This window comes from Ursus maritimus, unplaced genomic scaffold (genome assembly GCF_017311325.1).
Source record: "Ursus maritimus isolate PB19 unplaced genomic scaffold, ASM1731132v1 scaffold_14, whole genome shotgun sequence".
Classification (NCBI taxonomy): Eukaryota; Metazoa; Chordata; class Mammalia; order Carnivora; family Ursidae; genus Ursus; species Ursus maritimus.
In genome coordinates, this window is record NW_024423786.1 from 52,014,412 (window position 1) to 52,038,359 (window position 23,948).

Consider the following 23,948-nt stretch of genomic DNA (forward strand, 5'->3'; position numbering starts at 1 on the left):
ATCAGGGTGTGTGAACGCGAGGAGCGCGACGCGAGTGTGGGTCAGACACCAAGGAAACCATACGGAGTGCCTGCTGGGCGCCACCGACATGCCCGCGCGAGGGATGCAGCCGGGGCCCTGACCTCGCAGGCCGGCTGCGTAGACGGCCGCAACCGTGTAAACAGGCTCGGATCACTCCGGCCCGCGCTAAGTGCGGGGAGGACACCAGCTCGGGAGATGGAGTAAGGGTCAGGGAGCGATTCTCGGAGAAGGTGTCATCCGGGCCTGAGTGGACTAGCCAGCGGGGGCTTTTGAGGCCCAGGAAGCAGCGAGATTTTGAGGCAGGGCCCAGCCTGGTGCGTTTGCAGGGAGAAAAGAGGCCAGCGTGGCTGGAGCGCCGTGAGGGAGGCTTGGAGGTGGGGAGAGGTTGGCCCGCGCCTCGAAGATGGCGGGGAGTGAGTGGATTCCGTTCCCGAGTCTGTCGGGCCCACGGGAGGCTTAGAGCAAAGTGAGTAACCCGGTCCTGTCGCATCTTAGGAAGTCCCCTGCTGTGGGCAGGAGGGATGGGAGGAAACCCGGGAGGAGGCTGCTGGTCTGGCCCCCACCGGAAGGGGTGGTGGGAAGGGGGTGGGGGGGAGAAGAACATCCTCTGCGTTCCTTGCCTGCTCAGAAGTGGGGCGTGAAGGAACCTGCTGGAGGAGGTTTCTGGCGCTGGCAGCTGGGAGCATGCAGAGGCCTTTCCTTGCTGGGATGGGGAAACTGAGGGAGAAGCAGGTGGGGTGGGGCTGTCGTGGCTGAGTCTGACTTGCAAAACCTGTGAAATGCCACCTGACGGTGGAGGCTCCTGGAGACCGACTCCACACCCGGGCAGGGTCTCCAGCCGCTGAGTTCAGGGGCCAAGCTGGCCCCACTCTGGTGACCGGATTTCTTTTAGGGAGGCTGCCCGAGAAAGACATACTGGAGTATGGGTTTGCCTTTGAAGCTCCCAGGATCCCCAGTCTCGACTGAGTCCCTTCCAAGAGCAGCTGCTGTGAATAAACATGGCTGGGGTGTGGGTGCCAGGAGCCTCACTCAGCACACCTGAGTCCCCACAGGCCGTGCCAGGACCTTCCTTGCCTGCTTTCCCAGCGCACCTACTCCCAATGGAGGTGTCTTGAGAAGGGAGGGATGAGGCGGAAGAAATGAGCTGGGAGACTTGGTCGTTGAACTGGCCTTGTGATGCTGGGGAAAGTTTTCTGAGCTTCAGTTTGCCCATCTGTAAAATGGGTCAGTAGAACCTATCCCTGGGAGTGGTGTTCTCATCAAAGGAGGCCTTGGCTAGACAAGGGCTTGGCTGATTCCAGTGGCAGCCTCCGGCTCCAAGGGAATGGGGGAGGGAGCCAGGGCCAGCAGGAGTACACAGTGTGATGAGCCCCCATTTCCTGCTCTGAGAAATGGGAGCATTGTGTAACTGTGCCCACCTCCAGACCCAGGGCCTTCTGCGAGTCGGGCGTGTAAAGTGTTTGGTTGGCCCAGCACCTGGCTTGGAGTGATCACTCAGCACAGGAGCCACTGGGCTCCTCTAGTTGGCAGGGGGGCGAGCAGGAATGGGCCCTCCAGCACCCTCGGGATGCCCACAGGAAAGCAGGCGCCCGGGGACAGGCTCCTCTTATCTGGGCACCACAGGCTGTCCTCGCTCCCGCTGTCTGGAGGCTGCCTCTGACCTTGTCTTGCCCACTTGAGTTCGGTGCCCGCAGGCTAGTGACTTCACCTCCTTCTTGTTTCAGTTGCTTCACCTGTAAAATGGAAATAATAGCAGTCATCGCCTCCGAGGTGAACACAGCCCCCAGCTGCTAATAAGCACCTGGTAAAACGGCAGCTGCTTGGATGTCTGGGGGGAGGGAGCCTGGAGGAGTGGCCTGGTTCATCCTGGGGTGAGCCTCCCCAGGGAAGGCTTCTTGGAGGAGGTGATCGTTGGTGGGTTACTAAGGATGATTCAGAGTTAACAGGGCGGAGAGACCAGTGCACAGAGATGCGGAGGAGCTAAGAGATCTGCCAGCAAGCAACCTCGCTGGTCCAGATCCAGATGGACTTGGGGATGAGGGAGGAGTGCATAGATCCTGGAGAGACTGGAAGGGGGGGAGCGGCCGCTGATCAGGGAGCAGGTTTCGGTGCATCTGGAAATGGGGATGTTGCTAGACACCCGGGTGGGGGCGAGGTGCAGAGTGGGCTTAGAAGAAGCAAGCCTGGAGCTTGGGAGACATCCCCACCTGGGGGGATTGGGCAGAGAGAAGATGCGAGGAAACAGTAGGTGGCAAGCCAGAAGCCAGGGAGCAAGGGCTTCAAAAAGGAGGGAATGATTAGCTCGGTTAAGTTTCTGAATCGTCTGCTTGAATAATTCAGTCAGTGGTAGGGTTCTTCCTCGCTTACTGGGCTGTCTTTCCCACTCAACACCCCACCCCAAGCCATTCCAAATGGGCTCTTCTTTGCCACACTTGAATGGACTCTGACCAGAGTGGCATGGAGGAGGTCTTTCTCCTCCTTCGATCTCGACTTCATACCTTTGTTCATATGAGACTGTCACACCAGTTCCCCACAATGAATGGGCAGGAGCTCAACTCTCTCCCCACCCCATCTTGGGCTCCCAACCCATGTTTTGCCCCAGGATCCCATGACCGTGTATCTGAGGAGGGGCTGAGCCCCTGGCAGCCATACCCTGGAGAACCCCTCCACACTGTGCTCGTCTCCCTGCCCCCACCTCTCTTCTACCCCGTGTCTGTCACTTATTCACGCAGCTCAGATTCATAAAGTGCCCGGAGTGGGAGGCACCAGGGATGAGCAATGAACAAAATGAGCTTCCCTGCCACCTGCTACCTCATGGAACTAATGTTCTGAGAGGCGGGGAGGTGGGGAGTGGGTGTGAAACCTTCAGGATGAGAAAGAGCCAGGTGGACATCTGGAGGAAGAGATTTCCACACGGAGGCACAAGCATGTGCAAAGGTCCTCAGGCAGGACCAGGCCCGGCATGCTGGAGGTATAACAAGGAGGCCAGGGTGGCTGGATCGGAGGGAGCAGGGGGAGTGTGGGCGGAGGGGCAGACGAAGAGAGCAAAGGTCTCAGGTGTCCCAGTCCTGGGACAACAGCAGACCCTGGGAGGGTCCTTGCTTGAAGGGTAAGAGGTTGTGGAGCCCCACTGCTTTGCAATTTGCGGGATACTTTGTCCGCTATGTTCAGGGGTCATTCCTGGAATCCCGGTGGCGCGGGAGGCTGGCAGGAGGAAGGAAGAGAATCCACCCCTTTTCCCGGTGGGCAAGTCTTCTCCTTTCTGTGATGGGGGCTCACTGACCTTGAAGACTTCCCCGAGGAAGTGAAGTAGCCAGGGAGAGGGCACAGATGGGGGTATGGAGGCAGGAATGAGGTGGGGGGAGGCGGGCAGCAGCAGTGACCGGGTGGGCAGGTCAGGCAGGGCACAGAGCTGGACATGGAGCGGGATACTCTCAGAGAGGGGACAGAGATGCCAGGATGGCAGGGGGCGAAAACCAAAGCAGCTGTTTTTTGAGGATGGTCCTGCCATCAGCCTGCTGTCACTCCCTTTCCAGGTGGAGGAGAAAGGACTCGGCCCCTCTCCCTGCAATGCATGTGGACAAGGGCCTGGTCACCTGGATCTGGTCGCCCTTCTCACCCCCACCACTGACCCAGGCATGCCCCCAAATCTTAGCAGCCTCAGACACTTTAATGAGAGATTCAGACCTTTGGACTCTGGAATGGAGATTGGTGTCCTGCTGAGCCAGGACCCGCGGCCACCACTGTCCTCCCCACCCCATCCCTCTCCAAACTAGGGATGGGTGCGCCTAAGGGCAGCTCCCTTTGGCCCTGGCTCAGCTATGACAATGATCCTGGCAGGCGCCATGGAGCTACAGCAGGGGCCAGGGAGCCTAACTGAACTCTTAGGAGATGGCAGGGGACAAGGACAGTGACAGAAGGGGAGAGTAGGCAGGACAAGCTCTACAAACACCTGCCTCTGGATCTATTTTTCCATCTGAGATGTTGATTAGGGTAGGCCTTAATATACAGCTGTCACCTCCCTGCCCCAGCTTCCTCCCATATGCCCCTCTGTTCCAGCCCCAGGGGCTTCATCTTGATCCCTTGAAGCTACTGCCCAGGGCCCAGCCTCAGGGCCTTTGCACAGCCTGTTCCCTTTGCCTAGAATGCTCTGTGCCCATGGCTTCCTCATCTCTTTTCTCAAGCATCACCTTCTTTTTTTTTTTTTTTTTTTTTTTTAAGATTTTGTTTGTTTGACAGAGAGAGAAAGAGAGAGCCAGACAGCACAAGCCGGGGAACAGCAGAGGGAGCGGGAGAAGCAGACTCCCCACTGAGCAGGAAGCCCAATGCAGGGCTCCATCCCAGGACCCTGGGACCATGACCTGAGCCAAAGCAGACACTTAACCAACGGAGCCCCCCAGGCACCCCTCAAGCATCACCTTCTTAAAGAGACCATCCTGACCTTCCTGCTTAAAATCGCAGCCCTCACTGCCCAATTCCTGATCTCTTTCCCTGCCCTGTTTTTCTCTCCGCTATCCGGCATACTGAAATAAATTAATAAAATCTATATAGTACCGCCCCCAACCCTCACCCTGTCCAGGACCTCAGCTCCAGGCACACGTTTGTGCAGTGATAACAAGGAGGCAGCCTGCAGAGACGGGTGGGCTCACATTTGAACCCCAGACCTCTGCCTCCTCGTTTGTGCCCTTGGGTGATTCTGTGCCTCAGTTTACGCAGCAGCAAAATGTGGACAACAGAAGCACCTGGCCCTGGCCGCCCACCGCAGCTTCCTGGGGAGCCTAACCAGAGCCTGGAAGCAGTTGGCGGCAATTTAGACCCTGAGTCAGGACCCTTAGAACCTTCCCATATAGTCCTAGAATTTTCCACAAATATGTTGAGAATAAGGGGGGGGGCAGAGTCTCTCTAAGGAAGTCCTATTTTTTCCCCTCTTCATAGATTTTGAATCTCTTGCTTTTGAATAAGAAGAAAATTTTTTCTATAGACCATGAACCCCGGGCGAATACCCTGACCCTTTAGGATGTGTGTTACCAATGCTGTTTTCCAGATGGTTCATTTCTAACACTGAAGTCCAGTTTCTCCTCCACTGGGAGTCGAGAGGTTCCTGGGGCCTACAGATGGCGGCGGTTCTCGGAGGGGGTGTCGGGTTGTACCCACGCACTGCTTCCTCTCGGGTAGTTCTCACTGGCAAAGAACTGATTTTGAATTTTGAAGCTTGTAGCTTTTCTTATGCCATGAAATTTACCTGACTCCACAGAAATATTGTGATGCATGGAACAGGAGGTGTTGATTAAATCTAAGAGCCTGTGGGACAAATCCAGGGAACAAGGTCTCTGACTTACATGCCTGAGTTGTTGGTCCCACATTCAGAGAAGTTGGCTGTTAGGGCTGAGGATTTTCAGAGCGCTTTCCCGGGGCAGGGGGGCGGCAGGTACAGTCAGAGCCGTGGCATTTGCACTGATGAAATGTCAAAGATGCTTGCAGTAACTTCTGGATTGAGACAGGAGCAAGTCAAAGGGCAGGAGCTGCTCACCTGTTTCAACCTTGGACAGTAATCATCTAGGACTGAGTGAACATAACCGATTGAATTCTGGAAATAGGTGAAGAGGTTGTGCCTTGGGACCCTGGGAAATCCCACCAGTACCTAAGTCGTTTGCACACAGTGTGGCTCAAACACTGCCTAGAGACCGGGCACGGAATATTTAGAGACCATTACTACGTGGACATTTGCAGCCCCTGGCTTTCACCTAGAGTAGCTCATTCTTGCCCAGGACACAGAGACTGGATGCCTCTCTTATTACCGAAATATTCTGGAAGCACCACCCTTTGTAAACTTTAGCGGCATCGTATTTGTAGCTGGCAAAGGCGTTCTTCCTTGCCTTACCTATGCTGATGTAACTTGGCTCTTCTAAGGAGGTCATATTGGAACTGAGGCCTGAGTTGGAGCTGACCGTGGATATAGCCAGGAATCGGACCCTGTTGACTGCCCTCCCAGAGCCCCCCTGTTCGTTGGGGAGATAGAGAGATACATCCCTGGGCACTTACAAGGCAAAATAAAGCAGACCGAATGGAGAACACACCATGCAGCCTGGAAGTCCCGGAAGGCTTCCTGGAAGCAGCGACAGGCAGGCTGCTTACTTTGAAGGGTTGGAGGAATGGTGAATAGTGACTCAGGTCGAGGGGACATCCAGGGATTATATTAGAGTGATGTTCCTGAAATTTGACCAGATCCTGGGAATCTGGCCATGGACCCTGGCTGAGAACCACGGGTGGGGGTGTCTGCAGGAGGTCCCTGGGGGGCGGGGGGCGGAGGGGAAGGGAGAGGCTGTCCTTTGAGCTGTGTGCTGCTGAGGGCTGGGTGGGGACGAGCACTTGGCCTGCCTGCAAGCCCCAGCCGCCCTCCATCGGTGAGCAGCCCTGCATCTGTGTGCATCCCAGCCGAGAGGAGGGGCTGCCCTCAACGGTCATCTGAGAGGAAGTGCAGCTTTGGCCTCTAGTTACGCAAACACCTCTGGTCCTTAAAGGGCCACGGACAGCCTGGCATTCCTGGCATTCCGGCAGGGGACCCTTCTCTGCTCCACCCCATGGGGTTTGGGACCCTGGCCCGCACGCAGAGGATGACCAGCGCTCCCAGGCTCCCAGCACAGGCTCCGCGCCCTTCCTGGCAGGCAGACAGTTTCACAGGAGGTGCTGTTGGCCTGAGACCACCCAGCAGGAGCAGATCTGCCCAGGTGTGTCGACTCTGAAGTTCACGGTTTGCTCCTGTGTGACGCGGAACCCAGTCAAGGGCATGGGCCCACGTTCAGAGGCATGACTGTGGGGGCAGGGAGGCAGCGCCTGAGGGTGTGGGGCTCCAGAGCCCTCGAGGCCCTGTCCTTCCCCATCATCACCCCTTTTTGCGCTCAGAAGGCACCTTCTCCACGTCCCATACCTGGAATTTGCCCCAAAGGGTTCTTCTTGGCTCCTCCCACCGCTGATTTGTATGTCCCCAAATTCCTGCCCAGGTGGGGAGTTCCCAGATCAGTTGCCCACCCCAATATCCTCAACCCCTCCCTCCTTGAAGATGTCCCTACCCAGCGCTGTCTCAGACACTGAGGAGCTCTTGGGACAGCACTTCCGTCATCTGTGAAACCCAAGGACAGCCCCTGTGCAAGGAGAGGTCACAGAATCGCTCCCTTTGGACGACCCCAAGGCCCCCGGCCTCCCACGCTGCCACTGTATCTTTAAGGCCCAGGTGACAGGCACTTGCCACCCTCCCCTTGAACAAGGAGAGCTCCGACTGGGCTGGCAGCGTGGCCAACATCAAGCACTGGCCAGGACTGAATGTCATCTTGTTTTCATTGTATCTGTCTTATGGCCACTGTCTGCAGTGACACTGACTTTCTCTTCAGGGGAGGGAGGGAGGGCTTCTTCTGAAAATAAATGTGCTTAAAAACAAAGCGAGCCTTTTGAAGGAGATTGGTGGGTGCATAGTGCACAGATGGGAGAGGCTGGGGCCAAAGAGTGACCCGGCTGTGGGAAGGATGGAGGGGAGGGCCCCCAATCCAGCCCAGGGACACTGGGCAGGGCTTCCTGGCCGACAAGTGTGAGAGCAGAGTCATGAAGAAGCAGAAGGGATTTGGCAGGCAGAAAGGAGGGCATGACTGGTAGGGGAAGAGCCCGTGCACAGGCCCAGGGTGGACTGGGGGCTCAGTGCGGGGGGCGGGAGCATTTGCGGGATTTCAAGCCAAGGGTGTGATTTGCACGTTAGAAGGGAGGCCTGGACAAAACCCAGAGGCCGGCAGCCCAGAAAGGCCACAGTTATTGACATGAGAGGGGAGGGTGCAGCTGTGGGCCACGAGTGGGAAGGGACCCGGTCCGTGGTCACGTGACAGATGGACGCCGTCGCAGGACGAGAGGAGGGGCCGAGCGGCAGGGCTGTGTGAGGAGGGCTCTGGGACAACTCCCAGATTGCTGTCCCCAAAGACTGGGTGGAAGGTGGGACCTTGGCCAAGAAGCCTGGGGAGGAAGAGTGCACGCTCGGGGCAGGATGACTTGATCGTGGTGTATCCGGGCAAGGAGCAGCCAGGTGCTCTTGGCTTAGCAGGTTTGTTGCGTGAGCTGCGGGAATCGGAAACCCGCCGTGTGCCTGCGCTGAGCGCAGCTGCCAGGTGGGTGCGATTTCCAGGCACAGAACACGGCGGCCGGGGGGGTGGGGTGGTGTCCAGGACTGGATTTGGGGCCAAAGGGGAGGGAAACCAGCATGGATTAGAGACAGAACAGGAGAGAGGAGGGGAGCCAGGACGCCACAGCTTTTGGAAGGAGGGACAGACAAGGGGCCCGATATGTAGTAGGAGGTCATGAATACATAGACAAAGAATCGGCCACTGCAGTTGGCCAAGGAAGGGGGGACGGTGTCCCTGGGGAACTAGGCAGAATCCAAAGTAGACAGGTGGAGACGGAGTGGAGTAGGGGCCTACAGGCAAGTTCTGCTTTCCAGGAACGCCAGGGCTGCTGCTGGTGAGCTGAGGTTCGGTGAGCCCAGGTCCATCTGGAATGCCTAGTGGTATCGAGCAGAGTTCAGATGCCAGCTGTTGGCCACTGTGTGACCCTGGCTAGATGACTCAGGGTCCCTGAGACTCAGTTCATCCATGAAATAGGGACACTGGGGCACCTGGGTGGCTCAGTGGGTTAAGCGTCTGATTCTTGATTTCAGCTCAAGTCATGATCTCAGGGTCATGAGATCCACCCCGCATCAGGCTCTATGCTGGGCATGGAGTTTCCTTAAGATTCTCTCCCACTCCATCTGCCCTTTCCGCTTCTCCCCCCTCCCCACTGTGCGCGCACTCTCTCTCTTAAAGAAGAAAAGAAAAAAGAAAGAAATATGAACGTTGACAGCATCTTCCTCAGAGCATGTCTAACATTTCCAAGATAGGAAGGCAGGGCCCTGGGCAAACATCTATGGGTAATACCTGGCATGGTCCCAGCGCCCCAGGTATGTTGGGCAATCCCTGGTATGGGTATGGGCGAGGCCTGCTGTCTCAGAAAGCAGCCTGGCTTTTGCTGCTACTTGGCCATACCCGAACCTGTCTCCATGTATGCTGTCACCAGGGAGTGGCAGGGGGACCCAGTGGCCAGCTGGTGGGAGAAGCAGGGCAGATGTTAGACCACATTGGGTGGAGAAGGGGTGCCATCAGAGTGCAACCCGAAACCCACATCTCTCCACCCTGGAAGGTGGGTAGTGGTGTTGCTGAAGGGGCTGATCTTGATTGGGAATTGGTTTCTTAATGATGAGCGGGGGGCGGGGGGAGCTCATTGACAGCTAGAGATGCTGTCTCTGAGCCCATGTCTCCTCCACGAACCGCTCCTTCAGTAGAAACCTTTATTTTCCTTTTGTACTAATATGATTTTCTATTTAAAAAGTCGCCTTTAATATATACACTCACTAGAATCTTATTCAGCCTTAAAAGGAAGGACATTCCGACACTTCCTACAACATGGATGGACCTTGAGGACATTACGCTCAGTGACAGACACCAGACACAGAAGGACACATACCGTATGATTCCACTTATAGGAGGGACCTAGAGTCATCGAATCCATAGAAGCAGAAAGCAGAGTAGAGGTTACCAGGGGATGGGGGTGGAGGAGTGGGGAATTAGTGTTTAATGGGGACAGAGTGTCAGTTTTGCAAGATGCAAAGAGTTCTGGAGATGATGGCGGTGCTGGTTGCCCAACGATAGGACTGTACTTAATACCATTGAGCTGTACGCTTAAAAAGAGTTAAGATGGGGGCGCCTGGGTGGCTCAGTCGTTAAGCATCTGCCTTCGGCTCAGGGCGTGATCCTGGCGTTCTGGGATCGAGTCCCACATCGGGCTCCTCCGCTGGAAGCCTGCTTCTTCCTCTGCCACTCCCCTGCTCTGTTCCCTCTCTCGCTGGCTGTCTCTCTCTCTCAAATAAATAAATAAAATCTTAAAAAAAAAAAATAGTTAAGATGGTATATTTTTATGTTACATAAATTTGACCACAATTTAAAAATTAGGGCACCTGGATGACTCAGTCGGTTAAGTGTCTGCCTTCAGGCTCAGGACCTGATCTCAGGGTCCTGGGATCAAGCCCCACGTCCAGCTCCCTGCTCAGCACGGAGTCTGCTTCTCCCTCCCCCTGCTTTTGTGTTCTTGCTTGCTCCCTCTCTCTACCTCTCAAATAAATAAAATTAAAAAAATAATAAAACAATAAAAATTTAAGTTGCTGCGAAAACATTCCTTGTAAAAATCAGTGAATCACAAAACAAGCAGACCAGCTCCTCCCTTCCCTGACTTCCTGATGCAATAACTCCTGAGCAGGGACTATATCCTTATGGCCTATTTCCGTGAGGTCACGTGCATATATGTAGCTGTGGGAGACAATACAGTCTTTTCATATTTCTTTAAATATTTTTCGTGCCCCATTCTTTTTTTTTTTTTTAAAGATTTTATTCATTTATGTGACAGAGAGAGACAGCCAGCAAGAGAGGGAACACAGCAGGGGGAGTGGGAGAGGAAGAAGCAGGCTCCCAGCGGAAGAGCCTGATGTGGGGCTTGATCCCAGGACTCTGGGATCACGCCCTGAGCCAAAGGCAGACGCTTAACGACCGAGCCACCCAGGCGCCCCTCGTGCCCCATTCTTGTTCCTTTCTCCTTTTGGGACTCTAATTATGTGCCTGTTAGATCTTCTGATAGTCCCAAAGGTCACTGAGACTGTGTACTTTTTTTTTTTTCCAATTGTAGTAAAACGTACAAAACATAAAATTTACCATTTTAACCATTTTTAAGTATGCAACTTAGTACCGCTGAGTACATTCACAGCATTGTGCAAATGTCACTACTATTTCCAGATGGCACTTTTTTTTTTTCTTTTAAGGATTTTACCTCTAAATAATCTCTACACCCAACCTGGGGCTGGAACTTACAACCCCGCGACCGAGAGTTGCAGGCTGTACCAGCAGAGCCAGCCAAGCGCCCCAAAGTTAATTTACTTTTTTAATTTTCTTTTTTTAAATAACCTCTACACCTATCATGGGGTTCAAACCCATGACCCTGAGATCAAGAGTTGCATACTCTTCTATCTGAGCCAGCCGGGTATCTCCCAGATGACACATTTTTTTTTCTTTTTTTTTTTTTTAAAGATTTTATTTATTTATTTGACAGAAAGAGAGACAGCCAGCGAGAGAGGGAACACAAGCAGAGGGAGTGGGAGAGGAAGAAGCAGGCTCATAGCGGAGGAGCCTGATGTGGGGCTCGATCCCAGAACGCCGGGATCACACCCTGAGCCGAAGGCAGACGCTTAACGACTGAGCTACCCAGGCGCCCCGACACATTTTTTTCAATCTTTGTTTTTTCTTCTCTGTTCTTCAGCTTGAATGTTTGCTATTCACTAGCTCCAAATTTGTTAACTCTTCTTATCGTTGATTGCTATCAAGCCCACATATGATTTTGTAATTACAAGTTATTGTCTTTTTCATTTTTAGAATTTATATTTGGTTCATTTATTTACTTTTCCACTGAGGTTTCTTATTCGTTCACTCAATAGGAGCTATTTTTTTCTTCTTCACATCCTTGAATAAATTATAATAACTGCTTCAGAGTCCATGTCTGTTCATTCCAACATCTGGGTCACCTCGGAAGTTAGTCCCCATGAATTTTCTTCTGTCTCGAGTATGGTTCATGTTGTGTTGTTTCTCCAAAGATCAAGTGATTTGGGGTTGTTTTCTTTTTTTTTTTTTTAAGATTTTATTTATTTATTTGAGAGAGAGAGACAGCCAGCGAGAGAGGGAACACAAGCAGGGGGAGTGGGAGCGGAAGAAGCAGGCTCCCAGCGAAGGAGCCTGATGTGGGGCTCGATCCCAGAACGCCAGGATCACGCCCTGAGCCGAAGGCAGACGCTTAACGACTGCGCCACCCAGGCGCCCATTGGGGTTGTCTTCTGGACATTGTCAAGATATATGGTGGAGACTCTGGATTCTGTTGTGTTCCTCTAAAGAGCGCTGATTTTTTTTTTTTTTTAATCAGGCAATTAACCTGTCTGAACGCAAGCTCCAAAGTCTGTCATCCTCATGGTGGGTGGCAGGTGAAATCTCTCTTCCTTTCTTTCAGCCTTAGCTGGGCTGATTGGAGTCTGCCTACACACGCATGGTTCAGGGCTTAGCAAGAGATGTACACAGAGTTTTTGTATAGAATTTGGAACTTCCTTTTTCTGGCTCTCTCCCTTCCTACATGTTCCGTCCCATTACTGAGCAATTGCGATATCTCTGGGCTCTTCTCATTTTTCAAGCCAGTTTCCGTTTCCAGCAAACAGCAGTACGAATGGGAAACCCACCCCACGTTGCTCCCGTGTGCCAGGTACAGACTCCCCTCCAAGGACTGCCTATTTGGGGTCAATCTAGAGCAGAACTACCCAGTAGAATTTTCTCCAATGATGGAAATGTTCCATATCTGCACTACTCTAGTGGCCGCAAGCCACGTGTGGCTATTGAGTAGAGAAATTTTGCTGTGTGCAACTGGGGAATTGAATTTGCACTTGTGTTTCATTTCAGTTTGTTGCCATTCAGATAGCCCCGTGCTGCCAGTAGCTGCCATGTTGGGATGTCACAGCACTAGGGCTTCCAGTAGCTGTGTTGTTGTGTGTCATCCAGGGTTTCTGGCTGTCTCCGACGGGGCTGGTCTGACGTGGCTGACTCTGCCTTCAGCGGAAGCTGAGCTCTCCTGGTGGTTTTCCATTGCGTAAATGATGTCTTAGGCCATCCGTGCCTCCTGCATTTTGTTTTTATTTTTTTAACTCCCTGACACCACCGCCCCCAACCCAAGTCAATGAGCATAAGGTTTCCTTCCCTTTTTTCCCCTTTGGTAATTTTTTATAAGATATATTTATTTATTTTAAAGAGAGAAAGCATGAACAGGACGGGAAGAGGGAGAGGAAGAGAGAATCTCTAGCAGACTCCAAGGCGTAGAACCCCACTTGGGGCTCAATCTCACGACATCAAGAGCACTACCTAAGCTGAAACCAAGCATCGGTTGCACCACCCAGGCGCCCCTCCTGTGGTAATTTCTTAAATAAAAAAAAAAAAAATGGGGGCACATGAGTGGCACAGTTGGTTAAGCATCCGACTCTTGATTTCAGCTCGTCATGATCTCAGGGTCATGAGATCGAGCCCCGCGTCAGACTCCGCGCTGGGCATGGAGCCTGCTTAAGATTGTCTGTCTCCCTCTCTTTCCCCCTCCCCACTTAAATTTACCTGTCGTAAAATACACATAACATAAAACCGTCTTGACCATTTTTAAGCGTACAGTTCAGTATTGCTATACTCATGTTGTGCGTTCCTGTCCCGCACTTTCTCATCTCCCCAACCTAAGACTCTGGCCCCACGCAACGGACTTCCCACCCCCTCCCCCACCCATGATGCCCATCATCTACTTCCTGTCTCTATGGACGGAGCTCCTCTGGGGACCTCCTGTGAGCAGAATGCTACAGTGTCTGTCTTGTTGAGACTAGCTTCCTCCACTGAACGGGATGTCCTCAAGGTCCATCCATGATATATCTTCCTCTGACTTTCAAGATTTCGTCATATGGAGTCCTGAGGTTTCTGATCCCCAGCTGTTGGACATCAAGATGGCAGGTTTTCACTGGAAGGGAGAGAGGGGCGGACTCCAAAAGGGCACAGGGAAATTCAGGGGGTGATGGATATGTTCATTATCTCGATCGGGGGATGATTTCACGCGTGTGTACATAGGTCAGAACACATCAAATCACGCATTTTATTTATTTATTTTTTAAGATTTTATTTATTTATGTGACAGAGAGACAGCCAGCGAGAGAGGGAACACAAGCAGGGGGAGTGGGAGAGGAAGAAGCAGGCTCCCAGCCGAGGAGCCCAATGTGGGACTCCATCCCGGAACACTGGGATCACGCCCTGAGCTGAAGGCAGACGCTTAACGACTGCGCCAGCCAGGAGCCCCCAAATCACGCACTTTAAACGTGCAGTTTGCATGTCAGGCATACCTCAATAAAGCTGTATTTTTGTTTTTATTGTACTAGCCCAAGTGGGCTGCCCTTATCTCCCACCTGTAAGCTTCATCTGTCCCTGGGCAGGTAACAGTCAGATCCTGCTGCCCCCCTCCCCCCACTGCTTGCCTTTGGGGCTGAGGACTGCTCACTTTCCCCCCAAACTCCAAGAGACCTGATCCTCTCTCCTTTCTTGGTCCTTGAAACCTCCCTGACTGATCCCCTCCAACACACCCCCACACTAGGTGATGCTGGGGACCCCAGAGGTCTCTCCCCAGCTCTCAGTGTCCAGGGGGACATTCAGAGCCAGCTAGCTCTCTAAGCTCTGGGGCTAAAGAAAGCTCTGAAGACAGGCCCAGGGGTGGGGCGTGGTGGGGCGGGCAGGGCTGTGGGGAGGGGGCTCTGCTGAGTGTGGGAAAGGCAGAGCAGGCATTTTAAGGAGGAAATAGAATCTGACCCAGGTCTTGAAAGACTAGGGGAACCGGCCCACTGAAGCAGGTGGAGGCATCTCCAGCAGAAGGTGGATGCAAAGTCCTGGCCGCTGGGCCGCTGGAAGAAGCTCACGGGGTCCCAGCGGCTGGGTGTGGGATGGTGCAGGGACGCAGCGGGGCCGTAGGAGGCAGCCGATGCCATCAGGGTGGCCCACGGCCAGCCCAAGGCAGCTGCAGAGTGATCCCCAGGGCCCCACCAGTGGGTGTTTTCTGGGGGGACTGGGGGCATGGCCAAGGGGTGGTTCTGAGAAGGTGCAGCCAGGGCAGTGGGAGGGCCGAAGAGGGTGGCCAGTGGACTGGAGGTACTGGGGAAGTTGGTCCAGCTCACCTACGCCGCTGAGCCTACCGAGGAGTGTAGAAGTAAGAAATCATGTGCTGAGGGGCGCCTGGGTGGCTCAGTCGGTTAAGCCTCCGACTCTTGATTTCGGCTTGGGTTGTGATCTCAGGGTCGTGGGATCGAGCCCCGCGTTGGGCTCAGCACGGGGTCTGCTTGTCCCTCTCCCTCTGCTCCTTCCCCTCATGTGCTCGCTCGCGTTCTCTCTCTCTCAAATAAAATCTTTAAAAAAAGAAATCATGTGCTGAGCAGCTGGCACCCTGAAAACACAGAGGGAGGGTGGGGAGGAGCTTGTTCCTGGAGAAAGCTTGATAGGCAGAGGCCTGGGGAGGCTTCGCAGGGTCCTGTGAGCCCTGAGCCCACTGGTGGTTCAGAGCAGCCCCTCTCCCCCCTGGTGAGCTTCCAGTTCTAGCTCTCTCCCTAGCTCGCTGAATGGCCAGTAGCTTCTTGCTTTGAGCTTCAGGCTTCCCAGTTTGGAAATGGGGTGACAGCGTATCTCTTTTATGGGGATCGAGCTGCCCTTGCCTGTTAAAACAGGTGGTTTATTTTTAAGTAGGCTCCACACCCAGTGTGGGGCTGGAACTCACGACCCCGAGATCAAGAGTCACATGCTCCCCCAACTGAGCCAGCCAGGAGACCCGGTGGTTTTGTTGGGTTTTTTTTTCCTAGAAAGTCTGACCACCTACCCTGAAGTCCTCACATCCACCCATCTGTCCATGTGTCTGTACTACCCATTCATTCATCCACTTAGCAGTTAGTTGGCACCTAATGTTGTGCCTGGCCCTATCTCAGCATACAGCAGTGCCTGAAAGAACATTCTAGCCTTCAGGAGTCTTATGTCTTGGGGTGAGGCAGACAAATAATAGATCAAGTAGGACAAGGGGACTGAAGGAACAAAACAGGATGAGGAGATGGAATAATACACAGTCTTCATTGGTAGTGATTTGAGAAGGCTTCTCTGAGCTGAGATGTGAATAACCAGAGCTAGACACAGGAATGTGGGGGGGAACAGCATGTGCAAAGGCCCTTGGGCATGACTGAGCTTGGTGAATTGGACACAGCACATGCAAAGGCCCTGGGGCAGGAATGAGCTTGGTGAGCTGGGTACAGGACATGCAAAAGCCCTGGGGCAGGAATGAGCTTGGTGAGCTGGACACAGCACATGCAAAAGCCCTGGGGCAGGAATGAGCTTGGTGAATTAGAAGGCCAGCAAGCAGCCATTGCAATAAGTTGAGTTGGTACGGTGTGGGAGGGTGTATCAACAGAACCAGAGTATGTCTTTTTTTTCCTTATTTTTAAAAATTTTATATATATATGTGTATATATATATATAGTTACATATATAGTTATATATATAATTTTATATATTTTTAAATATATAATATATATATATATTTTTTTAATTATATATAGGAAAGGGAAAGAGAGAATCTTAAGCAGGCCCCACACCCAGCAGAGAGCCTGACACGGGGCTCAATCTCACAACCCTGAGATCACGACCGGAGCGGAAATCAAGAGTCGGACACTCCGACTGAGCCACCCAGATGCCCCCAGAAGTGTGTCTAAATATGAGGGGTTGGGGTATGCGGCAGAGCCCTGGACCTGAGGCCAGGCAGGAAGCACAGCCCGTAGGGACTCTGCTCAGAGAGGTCCACAGTGGAGGAGCCAAGGCCATCGCAGGAGACAGCCAGGGCCTGGTGCAGGGGCGGCTGTGGTTATCTCCACACAACCCCCCACTTAGCACATCATGTGTTCCCTGCCTGGGCCTCCAGCCACAGGAGTCAGGTGACCCCCGGCAGCAGGCCAGGCTGCAGGAGCCAGGAGGGTGTGTGTGTGTGTGTGTGTGTGTGTGTGTGTGTGTGTGTGTGTCCGTCCGTCCCTGGGCAGCCCAGACATCTGGAGTCTGAATTGATTTCCTTTTTCACAACCCTGGGCCAGTCCTGCATTTCCAGCTAGGTTTAAAATAAAACAAACCTCTGTGCACGCCCGTTCTGCTGGGCAGTGCTGGGGGCGTTCGGAGTTCCGGGGAGCAACAGGGTCCAGCCAGCTCACTCAGGCCCCCGAGGGGGGACAAGGATCCTCTGCTCATCCTCCCCTCCCCATATCAGCACAAAGGCCTAATCTCGCTCTCTCTGGGTCTGCGGATATTTTTAGCCGCTAAGAAGGATTATCAGAGTCTGGCTCCCAGGTGGCAGGGGCAGGGCTGGGAGGGAGGCCAAAGAGGCTTGAAGACACAGCAGCCTTGCTGGGAGACTGGGGGCAGGGCAGGGGTGATGGGGATGTAGGCTCAGGCTGGTTGGACTGGACCAGCCACTCACTCACTCCGTGATTCTCCCGGTGACCCTCCGGGGGCCCTGGCCAAGCCCAGCCTGAGCTCATTAGCTGCAGCTTTAAGGGAAAGCAGCAGAGGTCAGGGAGGTTCTGGGAAGAACCTTCCAGAACCTGCTGCAGGCCAGCACCCCTCCTCCCCAGACTGCCCCTCATCCCACCCTCCCCTCTCTGCTGCTAACCACATGTAAGTCGGTTCCACTTGTGGAAAGGGTGGCCGTCATCCCATTTTACAGATGAGGGACGGAGGCACAGAGCAGCCTGGTTGCCTGCCTGAGGTTGCTTGCCAGGTAAATGGGTGAGGCAGGAATCACCTCACTGTGATACCAGGGTGGAGTGTTGGTGAACTGCCCGGCCCCCTGGGCCCACACAACAGCCTGGAAAAACAGGCAGTCTGGCTGTACCCATTTTGCAGATGGGGTAGCCAGGCCCCGTGTGGCGGAATCACAGGAAATGAGCAGAGGAGCTGGGCCCCAAAGGAGAAAAATGAAAATTGAGGAGGAATGCCACCCTGAGCCTCATTCCTTCCCGTCCGCTGGGAAGAAGGTGTCTGTTGGGGGTCGGATGGGGGTGGAAAAGAAGTCTGGGCCATACTGGCCATGAGTGTCCAGTAACAGCCGCAGAGCCCCTCCTGTGTGCTAGGAGGGGACAGACAGACAGGTTAGAGAAAGGGTAGGGCTTCCAGGGCTGAGACCTCTGCAGTCAAGATGGGGCAGTCTGACGTGGATGCCAGAGAGGGCTGGGCTTGCTTCAGCTGAAGGGACTGGGATTCCAGGCTGGTCATGCTTCCTTCCTTCTCTACCCCCTCACTGTCTCTAAAAAGACACCATGACTAGCTCCCAACATCATAGTGAGTGAAGCAGGACTGGGGGAGTGAGCTTTACCTAAATCCAAGGTGGAGGCAAGCAGGCAGTACCTCCAGGAGGAAGCGACAAATGAACTGGGTTTTGTGGGATGCCTAGGAGTTTGCCAGACAGACAAGGAGGTGTGTAAGCCCTGTGGAGACCGAGACCTTGCCTGCTTCCCTCCCCGTTTAGTGTCCTCAGCACCCCGCATGGGGCAATAAATATTTGATGGGCATTCTAGGCAGAGGACTGCACTTGTAAAAGATGGCTATGTGAAATCCTACAGGTTGGTAGGAGCAGAAAAGTGTCAGGCAATGAATGGGGGACTTGGAAGGTGGGACATCAGGGGACGGGCCCTTGCCCTTGTGTGTTCGCCTTTGTCTCTGAAGCTCATCGCCACTTCCAAGCAGCATGGCTGTGGTGGGTCCTCACTTGGGCACCCTTGAGTGGGGGAAGAACATGGGCTGGGGACCCGGACTCCCGAGCACCTGCTTCAGCTCTGGCTGCCTGGGGGCTTTCCTGGGACTTCCGGCCCATTTCCATCTGCGCAGGGTGGTGCGGGCAGGGAGGTCTGCTGAGAGAGTGGAAGGAGGCTGCAGGTGCCGTGTGGTGGGCGTGGCTCCTGTTGGAGGCGGGGATGCCAGGCTGGGCATGCGCCGTCAGGTCCCAGTGGGTGCACCTGATCAAGCCAACCTTGCCTGTTAGGGAAGCTAGTTTCTTGTAGAGCAGTCGGCCACCCAGGCAGAAGTCTCTGTGTCCGTCTGTCCATTCTGTCTGGGCCATCTGAGCCCGGTGGGTCTAGACTAGCCCCTGGCACGCACCCTTGACCATCCGTCAAGCTGCTGCCTCCGCTCATCCCCTCACTGACAGCCGGAGGCCCCGCGGGCAGGGTCTGCCGGCTACTCCCTCGTCTCCACCCTTCCTGGGGCCCTTCCGCCCATCCCCGTGGACTTGAACGTCAGCCACATGCTGGCTCTGAGATGAAGACTCTGAGAATTTTTCTTTTTTCTGTATTTGACTTGGGATATTATGATTTATAGTAAGAAATAAAAATTTGGTCTTTGTCCCTGGTCTCACACAGAGCTTCTAAAACCCTTGGAATTTCCTGCGGTGAGTGATCTAGGTGTCTTTTGTTAGGTGAACACGGTGACTTTTGGAAACCCCCTGGGTCACCCAAGGAGGGGATGCTGGTTGTCAGGGAAGGCAATCATGAAGAGAGAGTAGAAATTCAATGCTGTCCCCTCACCCCTCCCACCTCCAGGGAGTAGAGAGGGGCTGCAGGCTGACTCATTCATCAATGATCAATGATTTAATTGAGCATGCCTTTGTCATGAAGCCTCCCCAAAAACCCAAAGGGTGAGGTTCAGAGAGCTTCCTGGTTGGTGCGCGTGGAAATTTGGGGAAAGTGATGCACACAGAGGTGGGCGCCCCTCCCCAAACCCTTGCTCTCTATGTCTTTTCCACCTGGCTGTTCCTGAGTTGTGTCCTTTTGTAATGAAACGGTGATCTCGTAAGTAAAATGTTTCTCTGAGTTCTGTGAGCCACTCTAGCAAATTACTCAAACCCCAGGAGGAGGTCCTGGGAACCTCTGATTTATAGTCAGTTGGTCAGAAGCCCAGGTGATGATTTAATTTAGACACACTTGTCAGCTGAAGGGGGGGCACAGTCTCTGTAGGACTGAGCCCTTATCCTGTGGGATCTGATGCCGTCTCCAGGTAGAGTGTCAGAACTCAGTGGAATTGCAGGACAGCCAGCTGGCGTCGCGGGGTGGGGGACAAGCCCACGCACTGAAATTGGAATCGGACTGGTAGACTTTTAAAATGCAGGCATTTTAATTGGCACGAGAAAAGGGCCCACATCATAGATGCATAATTCAGTGAATTTTCTCAACCAGAAGAGCACCCGGAGCAGGAGACAGAACGTGCCTGCCTTAGGCAACCCCACAGGGCCCCTCTGGTCACTGCCTGTCCCCAGAGCGGCCACCTGTCCGATGTGGTAGGCGGAATAATGCCCCCTAAAGAAGCCCACATTCTAATCCTGGAGCTTCGTGTGGCGAAGGGCAAGAGAGGTGGCTGATCAGCTGACCTTGACATGGGGGCTGACCCCAGATTCCCCAGTGACTCATCGTTATCACAGGGGTCTTTATAAGAGGGAGGCAGGAGGGTCAGAGTGATGTTGGCTTTGAAGACAGAAGATGGGACCTTCACCCAAGGAGGGCAGAAAAGGCAGGAACGGATTCTGGCCTGGGAGCTCCGGAAGGAGCCCAGCCCTGCCCAACCTTGCATTCAGCCCAGCAAGACCCATTTCAGACTCCTGAGCCGCGGAGCTGTGAGAGACATCTGCACCGTTGGAAGCCACCGCGTCAGCGGTGACCTGCGACAGGGGCCACGGGACATGCTGCCGGCGTCCGAGGTTGCTTTTGCCTGCTGTTGAACTTGATAAAAACGGAATTCTGTGTGTACGTCTCTTCCTCTGACTCCTGTCTGGAGGCTGTTCGGTTCTTGGGGGCCCTGCCTCCAAAATGTCTCTGCAGGGATGCCCAGTGGGTTCAGTCGGAAGAGCGTGCGGCTCTTGATCTCTGGGCTGTGAGTTCGAGCCCCATGCTGGGTGTAGAGATTACTTAAAAACAAACAAACAAACTTAAAAAAAAAAAAAGTCTCTGGAAACCTGCCCCTCCTCTCCACCTCCTTCCAGTGGACAGCACATCCTTCCAGCCTCCGAAAGGCCACTTCCCACGAGGTCGCCAACACCCCATGGCTTGTCTTCTTATCCAAAATAAAACCAAGGGCCGCAGGACCCCCAGACTCCACGGGTGGGAGTGGAAAATGGTTCAGCCACCGGGGAGACGTGTGGCTTTGCTCAGAGTCACCCCAAACAGGGAGCATCCCAATTGCCCATCAACAAGCAAATGATACGTACCCACAATTCGGTCATTTTTTAAAAAAAGCCACTGATAGATGCCAGGGCGGACGAATCCGAACCCGTCACTCAGAGCGCAAGAAGCCAGGCACAGAGATGGAGCACGCGACTCTGCGTGAAACACTAGCACAGACAAACGGGACGAACGTGGTGGAAACCAAAATCCGGACAGAGGTTACATTTGGCGCGGGAGGGGTGGAGCTTGACCGGAGAGGGGCACGAGAGCTTTGTGGCGGGGCGGGAGCGCTGGTGGCTGGAGGCTGCATCACGCAGGACCTGTATGTGTCTGAACGCGGTGACTCTACGCTTAAGGATGTATGCATTTCGCTCTAGTAAATTCTACCTTGAAAGAAAAAAAAAACCCATTAGCAAATATTGACGCCTAGCTAATGCTCTGCATGCTGAAATATTTAGGGCTGATGCAGCTTGATGTCTGCTCCTTATTTTAAAATGCATACAGAAAAATTAGATGGCCTGATGGGGGGGTGGGGGGAAGGAGGGGGGGATAGTTGCACTGGCAGATACGCAATAGTGCAGATAGAGCAAAATGTGGACGGCAGAATCTAGCCGTGGGGTGCGGGAGTTCACTATAAATTCTTTCAACTTTTCTGTAGGTTTGAGATTTTTCATCATGAATGTTGGGGGAAGTCATCCCAACTCCTCCCTGAAGCCCACAGGCCCTGCATGACCTGCCCCTGTCCCCCTCCCTGCCGTCCCCTCCTTCCTCTCTCCCCCTCCCTCATTCTGCTCCAGCCACAGGGGCCTCTTTCTCGTCCCCCAACACTTTGAGCTCAGTCCTGCCTCAGGGCCTTTGCACCTGCTGCTGCTTCTTTCTCTGAAAGTCCCTCCCTACCACCATGACTCTCTTCTGCATAAACCCAGGCCCTCCTCATCTCCGGGTCTCCACTTGGATGGTAATTCCTTAGGCTTTCATTGGTCACCTCATTTAAAATCATGGTACCCTGCTCATTTTCTTTCTTTTTTTTTTTTTTTGTATTTTTTTTTTATTTATTCGACAGAGATAGAGACAGCCAGCGAGAGAGGGAACACAAGCAGGGGGAGTGGGAGAGGAAGAAGCAGGCTCATAGTGGAGGAGCCTAATGTGGGGCTCGATCCCATAACGCCGGGATCACGCCCTTAGCCGAAGGCAGACGCTTAACCGCTGTGCCACCCAGGCGCCCCTACCCTGCTCATTTTCTAACAGGTCCCGTCATACGGTCCTATCTCATTTATGAATCTGTGTACTTGTGTATTGGCTCCCCCCCCCCCCCCCCCCGGCTGGGCTGAGAGCTCCACAGGGACAGGAATGTGCCTGCTTTTTCCCCCTGCTGTGTCCCCAACACCTAGCCGCATGCTGACATGAACAAGTCAATCAGAGAACACCTCATGGATGGATGGACAGAGAGACAGCTGGGCGGGCAGATGGGTGAATGGACAGACAGAAGGGTGGATGGACAGATGGGTAGATGGACAGGTGGGCAGGCAGATGGACGGATGAACAGATGATGGATGGACAGATGGATGATTGGTGGGTGGGTGGGTTGGTTGGTAGATGGATGGAGGGACAGATGGATGGACAGACAGGTAGATCAGCAGGTAAGAAGATGGATGGATGGATGGATGGATGGATGGATGGATGGATGGATGGATGATGGAATAGGAAGGACAGACAGACTTAAGGATGAACAAAGATCCCAAGTGGGGACTGGTGTGGGGGGTCTGAGCACTTGTCTGAAGATCTCGGGAAAGGGCAAAGCTACTTGGGCTCCCTAAGATGGCTGCTGGAAAGCCTTCTTGGCGGAAGGAAAGCCCGCCTTGATCGCCGCTCCTGTACTCTGGCAAGCACGGTCCGGCACTAGGCGCTCTTGCCCAGCCGCTGCCCAGCCCCGTAGCAAGTGAGGCTACGACCTTCACACTGGAAGGATGCTCCGGAAGGGAACTGCGGATTTCCCCAACTTGTCATCTTTGGGCTGCATTGGAGACACTTTCCCACAATGGCGGGAGACCCTCCTGGACATTTGAGAACTCAAGTTTACGACCCCGGTCAGCCAGCCCCCGACTTCTGGCCACCTTTTTTGCATCTGTAAAGTGCAAAGTAATAACTCTTCATGGGGTGTGTTTTCAGGGACCCAGGGAAGCACCTTGTGTTACCAGGCTGGGCTGACAGGTGGGTTACTGCCCCTATTTGACAAATGAACTTGAGATTCAGAGTGGTCAGGTTACTTGCCTGAGGGCACACAGCCCAAGTCCCTCCTTAACACGGGCAGTAATAAACTCAAGGCTGTCAGGCGCAGGGGTGGGGGTGTTGGGGGGGGTTGAGGATAGGGGGGTGGGCCCTCCCCTCCCGCCTGCTGAGCTCCCATTAACTGGACCATATGCCCACAGGATGTGGTCCAGCTTCAGCGAATGGTTTTGGCAGGAGAGGTTCTGGCTGCCACCCAACAACACGTGGGCTGCCCTGGAGGACCGGGATGGCCTGGTCTATGCCCACCCGCGGGACATGCTGGCCGCCCTGCCCCTGGCTCTGGCCCTGGTGGTCATGCGCTTTGTCTTTGAGAGGTGAGTATCGGCCTTGCTGCGGCGCCGGCCCACTGTCGCTCCCCCGTGTGCAGTGCTCACCCTGGCTGTCTGTCCAGGGTGGTTTCGTCCCAATGCGTCCTGGATGGAGCCTGGCTTGGAGCCTGCGTGCCTTTCCCGGCCCGACCTCGCCCCTAGCTGCTCCCGCCCACACTCCTCCAGCCTCCGATGGCTGAGGGCTGGTTTGCTGTCACCATGGCTGCCGCTCAGGTCCGGGCGTGCCAGCATCTTCCACAAACGGGTGGAGGCCCTGGAGGGCACGTTCTTGCTTTGCTGACCAAGGACGGGTCTGCAGAGGCCAGTCAGGGAGCAAAGAAACTCTTTTTATTTTAAAGATTTTATTTATTTATCTGAGAGAGAGAGAGAGCACACGCGCGCACATAAGCAGGGGGGAAGGGTAGAGGGAGAAGCAGACT

General features: G+C 54.0%; 1 protein-coding gene across 2 annotated transcripts in view; it reads left to right on the forward strand.

Moving 5' to 3' along the window:
* CERS4 (ceramide synthase 4) overlaps nt 1-23,948 on the forward strand; it is a 32,134-nt gene that overhangs the window by 2,194 nt on the left and 5,992 nt on the right. Inside the window, exons 2-3 of one of the 2 annotated variants that reach the window (XM_040629428.1) lie at nt 23,081-23,122; nt 23,341-23,514. In XM_040629428.1, coding sequence (XP_040485362.1) covers nt 23,342-23,514 — 173 coding nt within the window. In that variant the 5' untranslated portion in view covers nt 23,081-23,122; nt 23,341. The remainder of the gene's footprint in view (nt 1-23,080; nt 23,123-23,340; nt 23,515-23,948) is intronic. The other variant, XM_040629427.1, reaches the window with a different exon arrangement.